The sequence below is a fragment of the Abramis brama genome (genome assembly GCF_963993115.1).
Source record: "Abramis brama genome assembly, chromosome: 10".
Taxonomy (NCBI): Eukaryota; Metazoa; Chordata; class Actinopteri; order Cypriniformes; family Leuciscidae; genus Abramis; species Abramis brama.
In genome coordinates, this window is record NC_139972.1 from 19,003,963 (window position 1) to 19,022,155 (window position 18,193).

Sequence of the window (18,193 nt, forward strand, 5' to 3'; positions counted from 1 at the left end):
TTTACACATCAATGCATTTTATTTTGGGAAATTTTAAGTACAATACAGATTTATTTATTTTTTATTTCATTGCAATAAACAAGCCATAAGCACAATTAATATTATGATTTAAAAAAAAAGTTTAAAAAATAAAATTAACATCAGTGAAGCATGCTGTTATTTGGGGCAGTTCAATTTATTCATTTGACAGAATCATTCATCTAATACCACTATAGAAAGTCTGGTTGTTCTATTTTCAAGAGGGACATGTTAGCATGTACATTATATAACTACCGCCTATAATGCTCAAGTTCAGTTCATGTTATTTGTGATTAAAAGAGACAAATGAGTGCATATGCACAGCTCAACAAACAGAAATATGACTACAGGACTTAAAGCATTCTGTTTGCTTTGAGAATTCATGGGGCCAGATTTATTGATTTGGATGAGGTCTTGAGCATATGAGGGAACAAAGAATTTAGAAAGACTTAGAACCAACTAACTCACTGAAATGAACAATTCAGTGAAAATCAAAATGCAGATATACCCTACATAACTTAATGGGTCGGTCTAATGCAACTCTCTCACAACTGAAGCCACTGAGTGGACAGTGTCCTATCAATGTCATCTTTTAAGACAAATGTCAGTAGCAAGGTCCATCCACCCAAGCATGCAGTTTTGCAACAGTTAACAAAAGGGCATGATGTCACTCTGCATGAGAGGAGGTCATAGGGCTGACTCAGCAGTCAAACAAGTCATTACTCGGGACATATTGCGCTGTTAAAAGACAATGGATTCTTGAAAAATGTACAGGAATATTTCCAAACAATTCAACAAGAGCTCAATATTCTTTACGAGTCTCATAAAAGTGCATATTATAGCAAATGCTTCTTGAGTTTCAAGCATAAAATGTTCGTAATGAAAAGAACTTCCTGACCAGCCCAAAAAGAATCTGACATATGACTGCCGCATTATGGAACACAAATGCCTCTAAAACCAATAGGTACAACTATGAAACTGAAACTCTGTGGAATATAATGCTGATGATCTTAGCAAAATATTCTATGATAGTTTAATCTCTTTTGCAGCCAATATTATCCACAACTCCTTCTTCCTTAATACCAAATGAGGCCACAACTCTTCTTCCTTAATATCAAACAAGGTACACTGCTTATAGTCTAACTTAAAAAGTTAACAAATAAGCAATGCATATAAAATATTGCATACATATGAATTAAGTCAGAGGTAGGGCAAATGCACAGAACAGGTAAGCAAACCTTATACATGTCATCATCTGTCTATAAACCAAAGTTTCATTTCCCACAGTGAACAGCTTGGAAAGGCAAAATGCAAAAGTTTGAGTTCTATCTACAGAGACCTTGAGCGTCAGAGAAGTCTGAGAGAACAGATAGCCGAATATGCTACAGTATTATGGCATTTTGAGATTTGCATTTGACCTTTGAGGAGCACACCAGCACCATAAATGCAGACGTGCTCCGCCAAATGTGGTTAAGTGTTCTTGTTTCAAAGCGGTATGAAAGATGCCAGGAACATCTGAATGGCTTAGTCATACAGAGCATGCCTGGGTGCTGGGGAGGGGAGTAATGTGGTTTAGCCACTGGGTCCCATTTGCTGGTTGCTTTGCGTATGATCAGCAAGCCACTTCATGATCTGTTGCCTGAGCTCTTCGTTAGGCCTTATCTGGTCCATGGTGAGCGGACTGCGGTTGAAAGGGTCTGTCTGGTCACTAGAGCAAAAAAGACAAGACCAACACTGGTATTGGACTTTTACCTAATCAAATAGCAGTTGTGTTATTGTAAACTTCAACCAAAACTATTAAAACAGTTTTCTGTATAGCCGAAATAGATATATATAGAATAGATAAATATAGGATGATGTTACCTTTGCAACTGTTAAAGTACTAAAATGACTAAAACTAAAATAAAAATATTAACGCAATATATATATAAATATAAAAAAACAAATAAAAAAGACAAAAGCACATAAGATTACTAAAAATAATAAAAGCTAATCCAAAATATCAATAATAGTATATAAATAATACTAAAATAACACTGTCAATTAATTAGCTGTCCGTAATGTTGTATACATGGCTCACCTTAGTAAGTGTCGTGCTATTGTCGAACGGTCCACTGTGACGTTTGAAGAAGGTAGCAGCACCGGATCAAGCATCAAGGTAGACATGATGGGATCCAGGAATTCATCCGGAGCATCAGAGTAGGTCTCCTCCTCTTGCTGATGCCTGTCTGCAAGGGACTGAAGGAGACACAGAAAACCAACAAGATTACCATAAACACACTCATGACTTCCTAAGAAAGGTGTATATCTAAGATGAATATGCATAGCGATTAAATAAACCTTAATTTTATCTGCTAGGAGACTAAAAGATACAATCATTTCGCCAGGCTTGTTGATTTTCTTGAGGACGCGGACAGTTTGGCAGAATAGAGTGGGCGAATATGACCTTCCATCCTTTGGGACGGTGGCGCAGAAATTTTCTTCATCTCTGTGGCCAAAAAAGCATCCATTAAGTTTACTTAGTTTAGTTAATATTATTCTCAAATAAATAAATAAATAAATTCATGCCCGGTTTCACAGACAAGGCTTAAACCTAGTCCCAGACTAAAATCCATGTTTGATATAAGCCCTGTCTGTGAAACCAGGCCTGAGAGTAAATGTTAAATATACAAACAAGGAGCCTACCCCAGGTTTAGGTAAATAGTACAGATGTCTGACACTAGCTGCTGGGGCTTGAAGTCGAATTCACTGAAGTCTTTCACCTTCAGGGCGCCCATCTTGGGGCCTACCAGATGCTGCAAAAAGTAGTTGAGCATCGAGATGATCCTCTCAGCAAGAAAGGGGTGAACAAAAAGACCTTTTATTTCTGGAGGGAAAAATAAATACATTAAAAGTCTGAGTTTCAGTGTTATTTTATATTTTCTAATACACTAAAAGCCAAGTAAGCCTTCTCTCAATAATTATTTCAAAATCGTCTGTTCAGGTCTAAATTGGTCAGGTAGTTTATAACCCCCCAAAAATAAATAATAATTCAGTGATGTTAATATTTTAGTGCATTTGGTTTCTTTCACGTCTCTTACCAGATGTGAGAAAAGCCAAGGTGCCAATGGTCTCATTTGACATGATGTTGTGGAAGCGACCCAGCTGTCCAAACATCTGCAGACTAGATTCTTTCTCTCTGCGGGCGTCAGGGGCCAGACTGTCCCACTCTCCCCGATCCCTCTCCAGCTGGAGGATTTTGATCTTACTTAAGTACTGGAAGGAACGGATGCATTTGTGAGTGACACATCTTTAATCCGTCAATTAAATGTTTCCTGATATCAACCATATTGAGGTTAATATATATTAATGTAATTAAACAACCAAGCTAACTTGAACAAACAAAATCTGTTACCACCAGTGTAAATAGTTTGAATTTGCATAAAACATAAAAGCAATCTGCCTTTGCAGACAAGTACCTGTATAGCCTCGTCAAGTAAGAAGATGGCATCATTCATGAGGAGATTGAGAAACCTTAGGAAGAGTGGCGGATTCATAGCTTCAAGGTTTTTAGAGGCATAATCCGCAAGATGCTGTGAGGAAACAATTTCTTATTATTTTGTTGGTAACACTTTACAATAAGGTCTTATTTGTTAACATAAGTTAATGCATTAGCTAACAAAATAACTATGAGCGATATCATTTTTTACAATGTTTATTAACCATTGATAATGTAACGATAAAAATACAATTGTTCATTGTTTGTTCACAGTGCATTAACTAATGCTAACAGATCCAACTTTTTTTGATAATAAAGTATTGTTTATTGTTAGTTTATGGTAACTAATGTAGTTAACTAATGGTAACAAATGAAACATTGTAAAATGAATGAATTATTTCATTGTTTTATTTTATATTTTGTTATTTTATATTATTTTATATTTAGTTTAAAGAAAAAAAATGTTTTTTATATTTTATTTATTGATTTTATGCTGTATGCTTTTCTTTTTTTTTATATTTTCTTTTCTTTTTGTTCTTTAATTTAATTTGATTTTGTTTAAGTAAATGTTTAACAAAATTCCAAAGCAACATAATATATTATTTATAATAATAAAATGTCTGCCTGGTTCTCACCTTAATGCTCTCCCTGTAACTCTCTTCTCCCCACATGTACTTTAGAATGGCATACATTGGCCTCCTGTAATTAAACTTCTGCTCAAACTGATGAGGATCACCTGAGGAATAGGCCATAGACAAAATCTTATACAGGCTGTAATAATCAAATAAACAAATGAAAAAAACTTCAGAAACTGACCAGTGAACTCTATATCCACAAACACTGTAATGAGGGCTTCAGCAAGTTGGGGTGCATGCCGATATGAGCTGAACGCCCTTTGGCGCTGGAACATGATGGGCTGGGTAGCGCTAGGTGACAGAGTCTCCATATGGGGCATCACTGCCTCAAGAACCTCTGCCAGCTTTGCCCGCAAATGAGGATTCTTCATTCTGTTTGTAAATATCCAAGAGTAAACAACAAGCCACATGGCATGCACAAAACACGTGAGAAACTCAGCATCACATGGCTCACACCTATCAACGTTGCCCATGAACACAGTGATGAAGGTCAGGACATGTTCTAAGCTTTCCGCAGAGGACTCCAACACCTCGTCAGCAAAGCGGCGGAGGAATATGAAGAAATCGCCCATGTTTTCAGCAAAGAACTCTGTGAAAGAGACAGGAGATTTGGTTTTCAAAAAATTGCAACGACTGCCAAGGTGTTTACTCAAAAGGAAAACAAAAACGGGGATACCTGGCACAAAGCACAGCAGGCTGTTCTCCAGTGCAGGTAAGGGAAAGGTGAGCGGGATGTGTTCAGGGCCCTGGTTGCCCAGGCTGAGCTGAACCAGCAGGGCGGCGCAGGAGGCTTGGAGGTTGAGGCAGTTTTGTAGCATGGCGGGCTGCGTGGTAGCAGCCTTGGTTGAAAGATAGACTGTCATAAGGCGTTCAAACTGTTCCCGTAGCTCTGTGGCTGGGCCTCCACTGAGCTGCGTGTCCCGCCACGTCCCCTGGAGCCGGTGCAGAGACTGATTCATCTTCACCATCTGATCATGAAGTCTGACAAACAAATACCATTAAAACATGTGTTTATTTTCAGCAAATCAGTGCGTTTCCAACAGAATGCTGTTTTAGCCCCTGCATCCACATGACTGGTCCTAACTACATATACATAAAAAAAGAGTGCCACCCACTAGTAAAAAACATCAAAAATGATATCTGGTGTCTGAATAATTTTTGGTTTGTGTGTGTGTGTGTGTATGTATATATATATATATATATATATATATATATATTCTATAATAAAATTGTCATGACTCTTTCGTAATGAAATGTTACCTATGGAAGCCCAGGTACAGGGTAAGTTGTGTAAGGATGAGGTTTTCTGTGAGAAGGCTGTATGATTGGGCAAATTCAACCGTTTTTTGAGGGGGCACAGGTATCAGACATGTCTCCTTGTCCAAACCTGTGGAGGGAAGTATAATTAGTTTAGATGGTTATGTCTGAAAAGAAATAAGAAAAAAAGTGTTAGTAGTGTTTAATAAGGTGGAGCACAGGTAGTTCACCTCTTGCGTGCACGTTTCTGTTACGCCTCTCTTCCTCACTCAGCTCCTTATGCAAGCAGTACGTGGGGTTAAAGGTCAGGAGTTTGGGGGAGTAGGGTCGAGAAAACGGCTGGCAGAGCTTGAGCAGGGCAGCTCCCAGATTCAAGAAGAATGCATCCGAAGCAAACATTTGGAAGAATATCTCAGGCATTTGGTTTGCCCAGATTTTTGCCCGCCCCATGTTGGCCTGCAGGCAGCCACCCAGCCACGAGAGCAGCAGGTGGCGCGTCTCGCTGGACTGCTGAAGCAAGTTTTTCAGAATCTGATACAGCTTATCATGAAACTGCCCCATAAACTAGCACATGGAAAGACAAGAAACGAAAGGTGTTAGGTGGATAGTTTCATGTCACAAAGCCTGAAAACCTTTTTGTAAATTTTGTGCTCACCTGGTGAATATTCGACTCTTGAACCTTCATTTCCTGAGGGCTGGAACGAGAAGGATTGAGGAAAAAGCCATGGTTCTCAACCACACCAGGAGTTTTCAGCAGACATGAAATATTCAGGATCGTTCCCAGAAGTGTTTTCTGATACTGAATCCCACTGTTAGGATCTTTGGGCTGACTGTGCTCCATTAAAACCTAGGATCAGAATATTATTATCCAAAAATATTTCAGATCTGTATGAAAAGAAACTGCAGGTATCAAAATGACATTTTGTAAAGCATTACTGAGCATTGAAAACGAACCTTAGAAATATCCTTTTGCCGACAGAAGTACAGGAGAATTTCCAGGTAGGAATACAGCAGCAGCTGACAGAGGTCTAAGTCTTTGACCCGGCCTTGGAAAATATCAAACACTGGCACCATAACCTCCCCGAAGGTCCGCACCTCTTGGTCACCCAGCAGAATAGCGATGACCTCATCCAAAAACTCCACAACTTCCTCAAACTCTGCAAAGACCATGACACAAACAAATGGAATCAGTTCAGGACCTTCTAACATATCATATGACAAATCAAATGTGACACTTACGGGCTCCTCTCACAGCCTCCAGCAACAGGTCCAGAAGCTGCTCATAAACATTCTGACTGATGTAGATCTCTGGGGTCAACAGTACTGTGCGGGCATTGGACAAAGTCAGGTTTCTGCAGCGAACAGCATACGACAACAGCTTCTCCGGGACTTTAGTGACCTGTGTTGTATTGAATTACATTAACACATTTAATCAGTCACAAACAGTGAGTACGAGCATAAACAGTGCAATGAGCAGACACATTTCATTCTTTTGGCACAACCATTTAGGTCGACAAAGTATAGAGTCTGCAGAAGATACCTCCTCCTTAGCTCTCTGGTAGCAGGCATAAAGGTACGGTATGGCACGTTTCTCCCCAGCATCACGATCTGCTGAGAGATTCACTACACTGCAGGAGGTCATGTAAATGAGATGGTTACCTGGCTCTTGCAAAAGCAGCCTGTTGAACAAAGCCTGGAGAGGGCAAATGAAGGAATATTATTCTTAATCAAAGTTCATAATATACGTGGGAATGTCTATCTACACTGTATATTACACAAATTTGGAAAAGAAAGACACACTTAACATATTGTACCTGCTCTATGGTGTCCATGTTAAGCCAGTCCTGGCCATCAAGATCAGCGGCCATTTCCTCAAGGTATACACAGCGTGGTGGGATGCCATTACCACCTCTTAGACTGGGGTCACCTGGAAAGATATCAACCAACATGGATCATTACAAGCACAATATCTTAATACAACAGTAAATACATTCTTGGTGCATATTATGAACTCACATATTCACAACCATTTAAAAGTTTGGGCTCGGTAAGATTTTTCTATGCTTTTGAAAGAAGTCTCTTATGCTCATCAAGCAGCATCTATTTGATAAAAAAAACAAAACAGTAAAAACAGTAATTGTGAAATATTGTTACAATTTAAATTAACTGTTTTCTATTTGAATATATTTGTAAAAGAATTTGATTCATATGATGTTGAAAATAGTTGTACTGCTTAATATTTTTGTGGAAACCATTTCTTTTTTTTATGAATCTTTGATGAAACTTTAAATAGAAAGTTAAATCTTTTGTAACATTATATATGTTTTTACTGTCACTTTTGATCAATTGTGTTCTGAGGAAAATCATTATTTTGAAAAACTGACAATAGTGTAGCATTAAGAGCTGTAAGTGCCTCAGACATCACGTTTTCAGAACGCCTCTTTCAGCATGACTCACACAAACTGTGTTAAAGATTTTAATAGCAAACAGACCAGTGTGATGGACAGTAGATAGATGTAGAGGATAAAGATAAAGACACAAATGAAAGCAACATAAATGACGTAATCGGCCAAACTGCAGTGGATGAGGTCATCTGCAGCACTGCCTGGAAAAAGCAAGTCATTGTGATACAATCACCTAAACTTAGATCATCGAGAAATTAGTCATTTACTATAAACAATCTAATGTTCCTTTCTTCCCAAACTATCTAGAAGTACACTTGCATACGCATGAAATGGACCAGTTACAGAAAGCATCTCAAAAGTAGTAACTCGCAACTGGAAGGTCACCATGACCCAAAAATGGTCACTTCTGATAGCGTCATGGACAGCAGGGGGAAACAATGCTACATGCAAATAATAGTATAACTTAAAAAAATAATTAGACTTCTCAACTATTAAAAGGTATAACAACTATTAAAATATATATATATATATATATATATATATATATAATATATATAATATAATATTTTCTAACAGTATGTCTTTACTGTAACTTTTGATCAGTTTAACTCATCCTTGATGAATAAAAGTATTGATTTATTTTATTTCTTTCCCCCAAAGATAAAATAAATTCTTACTGACCCCAGACTTTTGAACGGTAGTGTTTAATGTTACAAAAGCTTTAGATTTCAGATAAATGCTGTTCTTTTGAACTTTCTATGAATCAAAGAATTTTGAAAAAAAAAAAAATTGTACACAACTGTTTTCAACATTGATAATAATAATGAAAGTTTCTTGAGCATCAAATCATCATATTAGAATGATTTCTGAAGGATCATGTGACACTGAAGACTGGAGTAATGATGCTGAAAATTCAGCTTTGATCACAGGAATAAATTACAGTTTAAAATATATTAAAATAGAAAAGTCATTTTAAATTGTCATAATATTTCACAATATTACTGTTTGGTTTTTTTTATTGTTTTTTATCAAATAAATGCAGCCTTGGTGAGAAGAAGATACTTCTTTTAAAAATATTAAAAATCTTACTGACCCCAAACTTTTGAACGGTAGTGTGTGTATATATATATACAGTGAGGAAAATAAGTATTTGAACACCCTGCTATTTTGCAAGTTCTCCCACTTGGAAATCATGGAGGGGTCTGAAATTGTCATCGTAGGTGCATGTCCACTGTGAGAGACATAATCTAAAAAAAAAAAAAATCCAGAAATCACAATATATGATTTTTTAACTATTTATTTGTATGATACAGCTGCAAATAAGTATTTGAACACCTGTCTATCAGCTAGAATTCTGACCCTCAAAGACCTGTTAGTCTGCCTTTAAAATGTCCACCTCCACTCCATTTATTATCCTAAATTAGATGCACCTGTTTGAGGTCGTTAGCTGCATAAAGACACCTGTCCACCCCATACAATCAGTAAGAATCCAACTACTAACATGGCCAAGACCAAAGAGCTGTCCAAAGACACTAGAGACAAAATTGTACACCTCCAAAAGTTTGGAAAGGGCTACGGGGAAATTGCCAAGCAGCTTGGTGAAAAAAGGTCCACTGTTGGAGCAATCATTAGAAAATGGAAGAAGCTAAACATGACTGTCAATCTCCCTCGGACTGGGGCTCCATGCAAGATCTTACCTTGTGGGGTCTCAATGATCCTAAGAAAGGTGAGAAATCAGCCCAGAACTACACGGGAGGAGCTGGTCAATGACCTGAAAAGAGCTGGGACCACCGTTTCCAAGGCTACTGTTGGTAATACACTAAGACGTCATGGTTTGAAATCATGCATGGCACGGAAGGTTCCCCTGCTTAAACCAGCACATGTCAAGGCCCGTCTTAAGTTTGCCAATGACCATTTGGATGATCCAGAGGAGTCATGGGAGAAAGTCATGTGGTCAGATGAGACCAAAATAGAACTTTTTGGTCATAATTCCACTAAACGTGTTTGGAGGAAGAAGAATGATGAGTACCATCCCAAGAACACCATCCCTACTGTGAAGCATGGGGGTGGTAGCATCATGCTTTGGGGGTGTTTTTCTGCACATTGGACAGGGCGACTGCACTGTATTAAGGAGAGGATGACCAGGGCCATGTATTGCGAGATTTTGGGGAACAACCTCCTTCCCTCAGTTAGAGCATTGAAGATGGGTCGAGGCTGGGTCTTCCAACATGACAATGACCCGAAGCACACAGCCAGGATAACCAAGGAGTGGCTCTGTAAGAAGCATATCAAGGTTCTGGTGTGGCCTAGCCAGTCTCCAGACCTAAACCCAATAGAGAATCTTTGGAGGGAGCTCAAACTCCATGTTTCTCAGCGACAGCCCAGAAACCTGACTGATCTAGAGCAGGGTTCACCAATCTCGGTCCTGGAGGGCCACTGTCCTGCAGAGTTTAGCTCCAACCCCAATTAAACACACCTGAACCAGCTAATCAAGGTCTCACTAGGCATACTAGAAACTTTCAAACAGGTGTGTTGGAGCTGGTTGGAGCTAAACTCTGCAGGACTGCGGCCCTCCAGGACCGAGACTGGTGAACCCTGATCTAGAGAAGATCTGTGTGGAGGAGTGGGCCAAAATCCCTCCTGCAGTGTGTGAAAACCTGGTGAAAAACTACAGGAAACGTTTGACCTCTGTAATTGCAAACAAAGGCTACTGTACAAATATTAACTTTTTTTTTTTAGATTATGTCTCTCACAGTGGACATGCACCTACGATGACTGTATATATATGGTCATGGACAGCAGGGGAAAATACTATTAATAGTACAAATTTAAAAATAAAACGTTTTAAAAGGAAGTAGAAATCTTTTGCACCCAATCAAATAAAATCAATATGAAACAATATAAAAAGCTAGCTAAATTAAGCAGATGCCAAAACTAAGCAGGATAAAAGAAACAGTCATGCTATATTTTTAGCTGCACTGACAACTCATTTATGTACATTTCTTATGCACTTCTTATTATGCATTTCTATGAACTGTAATTAAGAGAATATTTGTGTGTTTGTAGCACGTGTTAGTGACAGTAGAGTGGCAAACGTGACATACATTTTTGTAACATTATAATCGTTTTACTATTTCAAGTAAATGCTGTTTTTTCTTCTCCCATTTTCATAGAAAAATGTGGAAAAAAATGGATCACGTGTTCCACAAAGATTTGAAGCAGCCAGTGTTTCCGCTACATTCATTCTGTGGTGGCGGGCTGCCACACCAAAAATCATCCCGCCACGGCTACAGCTTCTCAGTGAGGTTCGATATTGTGCATACTATTGTGTTATTGTTAAGCCTGTCGTTAAGTTAAAGTTAATGGAAATTCATCTCTCCTCAGTCATTCTCCATTCAGTATTCAAACAGCGCGTCGCGTTCGGTTACGACAGTATGAGTGATGGAATCTAAAACAAAAATCCAGAAAATCACATTGTATGATTTTTAAGTAATTAATTTGCATTTTATTGCATGACATAAGTATTTGATACATCAGAAAAGCAGAACTTAATATTTGGTACAGAAACCTTTGTCTGCATTTACAGAGATCATACGTTTCCTGGAGTTCTTGACCAGGTTTGCACACACTGCAGCAGGGATTTTGGCCCACTCCTCCATACAGACCTTCTCCAGATCCTTCAGGTTTCGGGGCTGTTCAGGTCTGGAGACTGGCTAGGCCACTCCAGGACCTCGAGATGCTTCTTACGGAGCCACTCCTTAGTTGCCCTGGCTGTGTGTTTCGGGTCGTTGTCATGCTGGAAGACCCAGCCATGACCCATCTTCAATGCTCTTACTGAGGGAAGGAGGTTGTTGGCCAAGATCTCGCGATACATGGCCCCATCCATCCTCCCCTCAATACGGTGCAGTCGTCCTGTCCCCTTTGCAGAAAAGCATCCCCAAAGAATGATGTTTCCACCTCCATGCTTCACGGTTGGGATGGTGTTCTTGGGGTTGTACTCAACCTTCTTCCGCCAAACACGGCGAGTGGAGTTTAGACCAAAAAGCTCTATTTTTGTCTCATCAGACCACATGACCTTCTCCCATTCCTCCTCTGGATCATCCAGATGGTCATTGGCAAACTTCAGACGGGCCTGGACATGCGCTGGCTTGAGCAGGGGGACCTTGCGTGCGCTGCAGGATTTTAATCCATGACGCCGTAGTGTGTTACTAATGGTTTTCTTTGAGACTGTGGTCCCAGCTCTCTTCAGGTCATTGACCAGGTCCTGCCGTGTAGTTCTGGGCTGATCCCTCACCTTCCTCATGATCACTGATGCCCACGAGGTGAGATCTTGCATGGTGCCCCAGAGGGAGATTGACCGTCATCTTGAACTTCTTCCATTTTCTAATAATTGCACCAACAGTTGTTGCCTTCACACCAAGCTGCTTGTCTATTGTCCTGTAGCCCATCCCAGCCTTTTGCAGGTCTACAATTTTATCCCTGATGTCCTTACACAGCTCTCTGGTCTTGGCCATTGTGGAGAGGTTGGAGTCTGTTTAATTGAGTGTGTGGACAGGTGTCTTTTATACAGGTAACGAGTTCAAACAGGTGCAGTTAATACAGGTAATGAGTGGAGAACAGGAGGGCTTCTTAAAGAAAAACTAACAGGTCTGTGAGAGCCGGAATTCTTACTGGTTGGTAGGTGATCAAATACTTATGTCATGCAATAAAATGCAAATTAATTATTTTAAAATCATACAATGTGATTTTCTGGATTTTTTAGATTCCGTCTCTCACAGTTGAAGTGTACCTATGATAAAAATTACAGACCTCTACATGCTTTGTAAGTAGGAAAACCTGCAAAATCGGCAGTGTATCAAATACTTGTTCTCCCAACTGTATTATAATAGTTAGGGGAGGTTAAACACCTGGGGCAAGGGGGCGTGGTGGCCCATGGGAATATCACTCATGGGCGACGCCCCCTCCCCCTGAGGAAATGGGCCTGCCACTGCAACTGAAAAAAAATCCTAGAGGAAACACTGGAAGCAGCACGACTGTTTTCAACACTGATAATAATACTAAATGCTTTACTAAAAGCACCAAATCAGCATATTGGAATGATTTCTGAAGGATCATGTGACACTGAAGACTCACTGGATTGCTGATTGCTGAAAATTCAGCTTTGCTGTCACAGTAATAAATTAAATTTTTACATATATTAAATAGAAAACCGTAATTTGAATAAAATATGTTTTTATTGCATTTTTGATAAAATAAATGCAGCCTTGATGAGCATAAGAGACTTTACTTTTTACTTTTATGACCTCAAACTTTTGAACGGTAGTGTATATTTATGATTATATAGGAAACTGTGTTAACACTATTCAATGCACAATCAGCAAATACTTATAGATAATGGGACATGTAGTTCTCATAACAAGTAGTTGTTTAACACTCACTGTTGTCCAGAGTGATGAGGAAGATCCTCTGGATCATGTGGTTGACGTTGAGCTGCTCGCAGAGCTCCTGTCGTGAGCGGAAAGATCGGCTGATCTCTGCCACCGAGTCATCATTTTCATCGATGCTGTCAGACACAGAATTTTCTGACTCAGACTGGCTCTCTCCTGAATCTACAGCTGTAGGGATAAACAATTACAAAGTAAATTAATGTTATCCTGCAAGTTTAATGGCAGAGCAGTGCTTATTACCAAAACCTTACATTGTTGCTCAGCTTGATGCCGTTGCTTTTGGCCAGATGCAAACTGTTTTGCGTCAGCGAGAGAACTGAAGAGTGCTGCAAAGGGGTTTTTGGAGATGTTCTGATTGTTATTGCCCTGGTCTGTCATTTCCCTGGAGCACGTCCTCCATCAACAGGTGTATTTATAGCCTACAGGGAGAAAAAAAGTGTGAATTACCTTCAAGCATCTAATCCAGTGGTTCTCAATTCCAGTCCTCGTGACCCACTGCTCAGCACATTTTGTATGTCTCTCTCATCTGACACACTCAGTTCAGTTCATGGAGTCTCTCCTAATGAGCTGATGATCTGGTTCAGATGTGTTAAATAAGGGAGACATACAAAATGTGCATAGCAGTGGGTCACGAGGACTGGAATTGAGAACCACTGATCTAATCCATGTCCCAAGACCAGCTGAGATCCATCTAGGTAAATCATAAAGTCTTCTATGCTCATTGCAAAAGGGTTTGCCTATATGAATGGGACACTGTATATTTAAGAGCCAAATTATTCCCTTTTTATACTCTTCTGATGAGTCACTAATAAAAACGAACTAATTATTTAATCTGTGAGTCATATTTAAGCAACAGGAGAGCAGAAAACAGATTAAGTGACTTCACAATAACCAACTTAACTGTATATTAGGGTCAGGCATGCTAACTTGCTACACATACGTGACATATTAATTGCAGTCAGGAAATCAGACTACAATAGACAAACACTCGGTGGTCTGAAAAATGCGTAATGAATGTTAACCTTGATAAACATGAGTTTAATAGCTGTCAGATCTCTTTAATATATCTCTTTACTGACTGTCAGGTGTCTTAATCTAAGTTAGCTGAATAACTAGCAACGTGCTTAGCAACTGACAGCGCGCTGGTAATGCTGCTGATATACAGCAACTCAAGGCAAAGTAAAGTAAATAATACATTAAATAGCAGAAGTACATTGCTATATATCAGTGTGGATGCATGCCATACCTAGTTTTGGGTTGAAATATGGTAAATCTGATGTGGTTCAGTACTGCAGCTCCAGGTCGTACTCGGTGTCTGACGTCATCAGAAATGGACAATACAATGTCTAGTGTCTGTCTACTCTAAGTTTTTGTTTTTTTCCCATTTCTGCAGTTCAAAGGTATCTAGGGTGTAACAGTCAGTTGTAGCAGAAGACGAAACCGTATCGTTGAAATGGCTCTGGAAGTTTTTCACAAAGACGAAACTCTGCAAATGCGGAGGAAGCTGATTGGGTAAGTTGGATCAAATAGTACACGTCGAGCTGTTAAGCAAGGCCTGGTGTTGTTTGTAATTATAATAAGTGGCCATTTTTAAACAGTCCTGATTAAATACTCTTTCCAATGTTTTTTCAGAGAGTCCTGCAGACTATTTTTCTCCCATGATCCCGTGAAAATATTGAGAGCACGGGGTCAGTATTTATATGATGAGAATGGCATGCAATACTTAGATTGCATTAGTAATGTTCAACATGGTAAGGAAATTTTAAAATTATGTTATTCATGCTTATATGGGTATCTTAAGTGTCATTCAATTTTAAAAATGTATGTATATATATATATATATATATATAATCTAGAGAGAGATTCCTTGTTAACTTATAAAAGTAGTCAAAAAGCTTTAATTAAAGCTGCAGTCTGTAGTTTTTTTCTCTTTGTCACCATCTCTGTTCGAAATCTGCAATTGCAGTTATTAGTGGAATTATCAACTTTATGTGGGTTGTGCCTAGGAAAATGTCATCTGAACAAGTACATCCACTTTTGTTCTGACCAACTAAGGGAAAAATAGCATTGCAGTAAATCGTGCTGATTAAGTCTAACGATCACTTACCAGCAGAAAAAAGCCGCATCTGCGTCAAAACACGGAGTTCACGCCACCTGTCAAAAGCCCTTCTGATATTTATCCTTGTTTTTGCATGGCCCCGGATGCAGTCTCTTTTTTTCTGTAGCCACTCCGAAGTCCGAAGTCTTTTGCATTTTACGAGTGAATCTCCAGTTGTCACTGGTGATTGTCGTTTGAACCTTTATCCTTTATCATTTATCCTTCAGAAATAATTATAATTTACTGATTTGGTGCTTCTAAAACATTTGTATTATTATCAATGTTGAAAAATGTTTCTTTGATAAATAGAAACTTTATTTGAGATAAAAAATAAAGTGTCTTTGCTGAAAGTGTCTTTGCTGTCACTTTTGAATTTTTAATACATTCTTGCTGAATAAAAGTATTTCTTTCTTTCTTTGATTCAAAAAAGTCAGAAGAACACATTTATAATTGTAGTCAGTAGACATCTAGAAATTATAACTGAAAAAACTGGTTTATTTGTAATGCAAATGAAGTATATTTCTTGACTCTCCTACAACGTTTCTACTTCTACGCTTCTACCATAGTTAATGTTCCGGTAGTAAAACCATGATAAATTGTCATAAAATGAATGCTTAAAGAAACATAATCAGCTCTTGTCATTATCACACTGAATTTTAAATAGGCTTTCCAGAGCACTACAGGAAGTGTCAAGTATCATGATTACGAATCACAGAACCATGATGACACTCGATGCATCTTGTCTTTGCAGTGGGACACTGTCACCCCAGCATCACTCAGGCCGCTGCTGCTCAGATGGATCTTCTCAATTCAAACACTAGATTCCTTCATGATAATATAGTGCAGTATGCAGCTCGGCTGGCAGCCACACTGCCAAAGAAGATTTGTGTCTTTTATTTTGTCAACTCAGGGTAAGTAACTCTGTTTATTCAGTTTAAAATAAATATTCAGTGAAATCTTATATAGATACTGTCTTCTTCCAAAGTTCAGAGGCTAACGATCTTGCTTTGAGACTGGCCCGTCAGTATACCCAACACCAGGATGTCGTCGTGCTGGATCAGTAAGATTTCAGGATGTGAAATTTTGAACAATTATGATTCTTATATCAGCAGGTAATGGCTACATCAGACTTATTTTTATGTCATCTTTACCTGCCTCTCCAGTGCATATCATGGACATGTCACCTCACTCATCGACATCAGCCCGTACAAGTTCCGGAAACTAGAGGGACAAAAAGAATGGGTTCATGTGGTGCGTACAGGACATGCAAACATTTTTTTTAAACCAGTAATTAAGGCTTTTTGCTGCATATCCTACTTTCTTGCATATCTATAGGCACCTCTCCCTGATACTTACCACGGTATTTACAGAGAAGATCATCCTGACCCAGGACAGGCTTATGCAGACACCGTGAAAAGTCTAATTGAAGAGGCACATAAGAAAGGCCGCAAGGTATGGTGGAAAAAAATCAGTCATTAACGGAAAGTTAAATATTTTTTACTAAAATATACTGACTATCCTTCTTAAAGTGATGTCATTCCAAACCTCTTTCGTGTGAAACACAAAAGATGATGTTTTTTAAAAGTCTCAATTTTGATGAAAGTCAGTGACATCCAATGTTACTTTAGTTTGGAATGACATTAGGGTTTAGTAAATGATGGAAGAATGTAATTTTTGATGAGCTGTCCTTTTAATTTGTTCACAGATCTCATCTTTTTTTGCTGAATCTTTACCCAGTGTTGCTGGCCAGATCATTTTTCCAACTGGTTATTGTAAAAGAGTAGCAGAGTAAGTCTTTTTGTTAGTGTCTTCTTTTTATTCAGATCCTGCTGAATGAAGCTGCTTGTTTTTTTCCCCTCAGATACGTTCGTGAAGCAGGAGGGGTTTATGTGGCAGATGAGATTCAGACGGGCTTCGGTCGTGTTGGGAGTCATTTCTGGGCTTTTCAGCTTGAAGGTGAAGACTTCTGCCCTGACATTGTGACTATGGGCAAACCAATGGGCAATGGTCATCCGATTGCATGTGTGGCCACTACAAAGGAGATAGCTGGTGCTTTTACAGCCAATGGTGTGGAGTACTTCAACACGGTGAGAACCGTTATGCTTAGAAATAATTTTGTCCTAATGACTGTAGCTTTTACATCCTTTGTAAAGTGAGTTTAAGTAATATTTAACCTTTTTATCCCATGCAGTTTGGTGGTAACCCAGTATCCTGTGCCATTGGTCTGGCGGTGTTAGATGTGATAGAAAAAGAAGACCTCAGAGGCAATGCTGTGCGTGTCGGAGGTCATCTTAAACAGCTGCTCCTTCAGCTTCAGACTAAACATCAACTCATCGGAGATGTGCGGTAAATATGAAATGCAGAAAATAAATTTTAACTGAGACCTCATCAAATACTGATACTGTAACATCACGCTATAATCTCAAAGAAGAAAATGAACAGATGTGTCTTCTGTTCTTTTTTTTTTGCAGTGGTGTTGGACTGTTTATAGGTATGGAGCTAGTTAAAGACAGAGTGTCCCGAAAACCAGCAACAGAAGAAGCAGCATATTTTGTTCGAAGGTACTGACAATTTCTCTTCTTTCTCAGCTTTTTGCATTTATCTGATAACCAACTGCACTTTCTGATTTGTTAAGGCTTAAAGAGGAGCGTATAGTTATTAGCACCGATGGACCATGGGACAGTGTCATCAAATTCAAACCTCCAATGTGCTTCAGTATGGAGGATGCTGAAAGAGTCGCTACTTGCTTAGACCAAATTCTCAGAGGTTGGTAGTAATTTAACAGTTAATTCAGCATGTGGTAACTTAGTCTGACTCTGCAACTGCAATAAATTTGTTTAAGAATAATAATAGTT

General features: G+C 38.8%; 2 protein-coding genes across 2 annotated transcripts in view; one reads left to right on the forward strand and one right to left on the reverse strand.

Moving 5' to 3' along the window:
* ube4a (ubiquitination factor E4A) lies at positions 1-14,625 on the reverse strand. Its single transcript, XM_084125541.1, has 20 exons — positions 14,487-14,625; positions 13,492-13,659; positions 13,232-13,408; positions 7,203-7,315; positions 6,929-7,081; positions 6,628-6,787; positions 6,343-6,545; positions 6,044-6,235; positions 5,619-5,952; positions 5,392-5,518; positions 4,808-5,112; positions 4,588-4,720; positions 4,313-4,503; positions 4,132-4,232; positions 3,477-3,590; positions 3,099-3,273; positions 2,704-2,884; positions 2,359-2,506; positions 2,099-2,256; positions 1-1,726 (listed from the first exon to the last, which is right to left on the reverse strand). Exons 2-20 carry the CDS (start codon positions 13,616-13,618, stop codon positions 1,591-1,593), a joined length of 3,228 nt encoding a protein of 1,075 aa, XP_083981667.1. The 5' UTR covers positions 13,619-13,659; positions 14,487-14,625; the 3' UTR covers positions 1-1,590.
* The window catches only part of phykpl (5-phosphohydroxy-L-lysine phospho-lyase), a 4,907-nt gene continuing 508 nt past the window's right edge, over positions 13,795-18,193 (forward strand). Inside the window, exons 1-12 of the mRNA XM_084125542.1 lie at positions 13,795-13,935; positions 14,634-14,752; positions 14,873-14,991; positions 16,090-16,249; positions 16,324-16,398; positions 16,502-16,589; positions 16,674-16,790; positions 17,044-17,126; positions 17,200-17,425; positions 17,530-17,684; positions 17,810-17,899; positions 17,974-18,104. Coding sequence (XP_083981668.1) covers positions 14,694-14,752; positions 14,873-14,991; positions 16,090-16,249; positions 16,324-16,398; positions 16,502-16,589; positions 16,674-16,790; positions 17,044-17,126; positions 17,200-17,425; positions 17,530-17,684; positions 17,810-17,899; positions 17,974-18,104 — 1,303 coding nt within the window. The 5' untranslated portion in view covers positions 13,795-13,935; positions 14,634-14,693. The remainder of the gene's footprint in view (positions 13,936-14,633; positions 14,753-14,872; positions 14,992-16,089; positions 16,250-16,323; positions 16,399-16,501; positions 16,590-16,673; positions 16,791-17,043; positions 17,127-17,199; positions 17,426-17,529; positions 17,685-17,809; positions 17,900-17,973; positions 18,105-18,193) is intronic.

Coding starts and splice junctions, on each gene's coding strand:
- ube4a (XM_084125541.1), bottom strand. CDS start 13,618: ATGACAGACCAGGGCAATAACAATCAGAACATCTCCAAAAACCCCTTT. Junction 13,409..13,491: donor GCATCAAGCTGAGCAACAAT/GTAAGGTTTTGG, acceptor TTATCCCTACAG/CTGTAGATTCAGGAGAGAGC. Junction 6,788..6,928: donor ACCAGAGAGCTAAGGAGGAG/GTATCTTCTGCA, acceptor AATACAACACAG/GTCACTAAAGTCCCGGAGAA.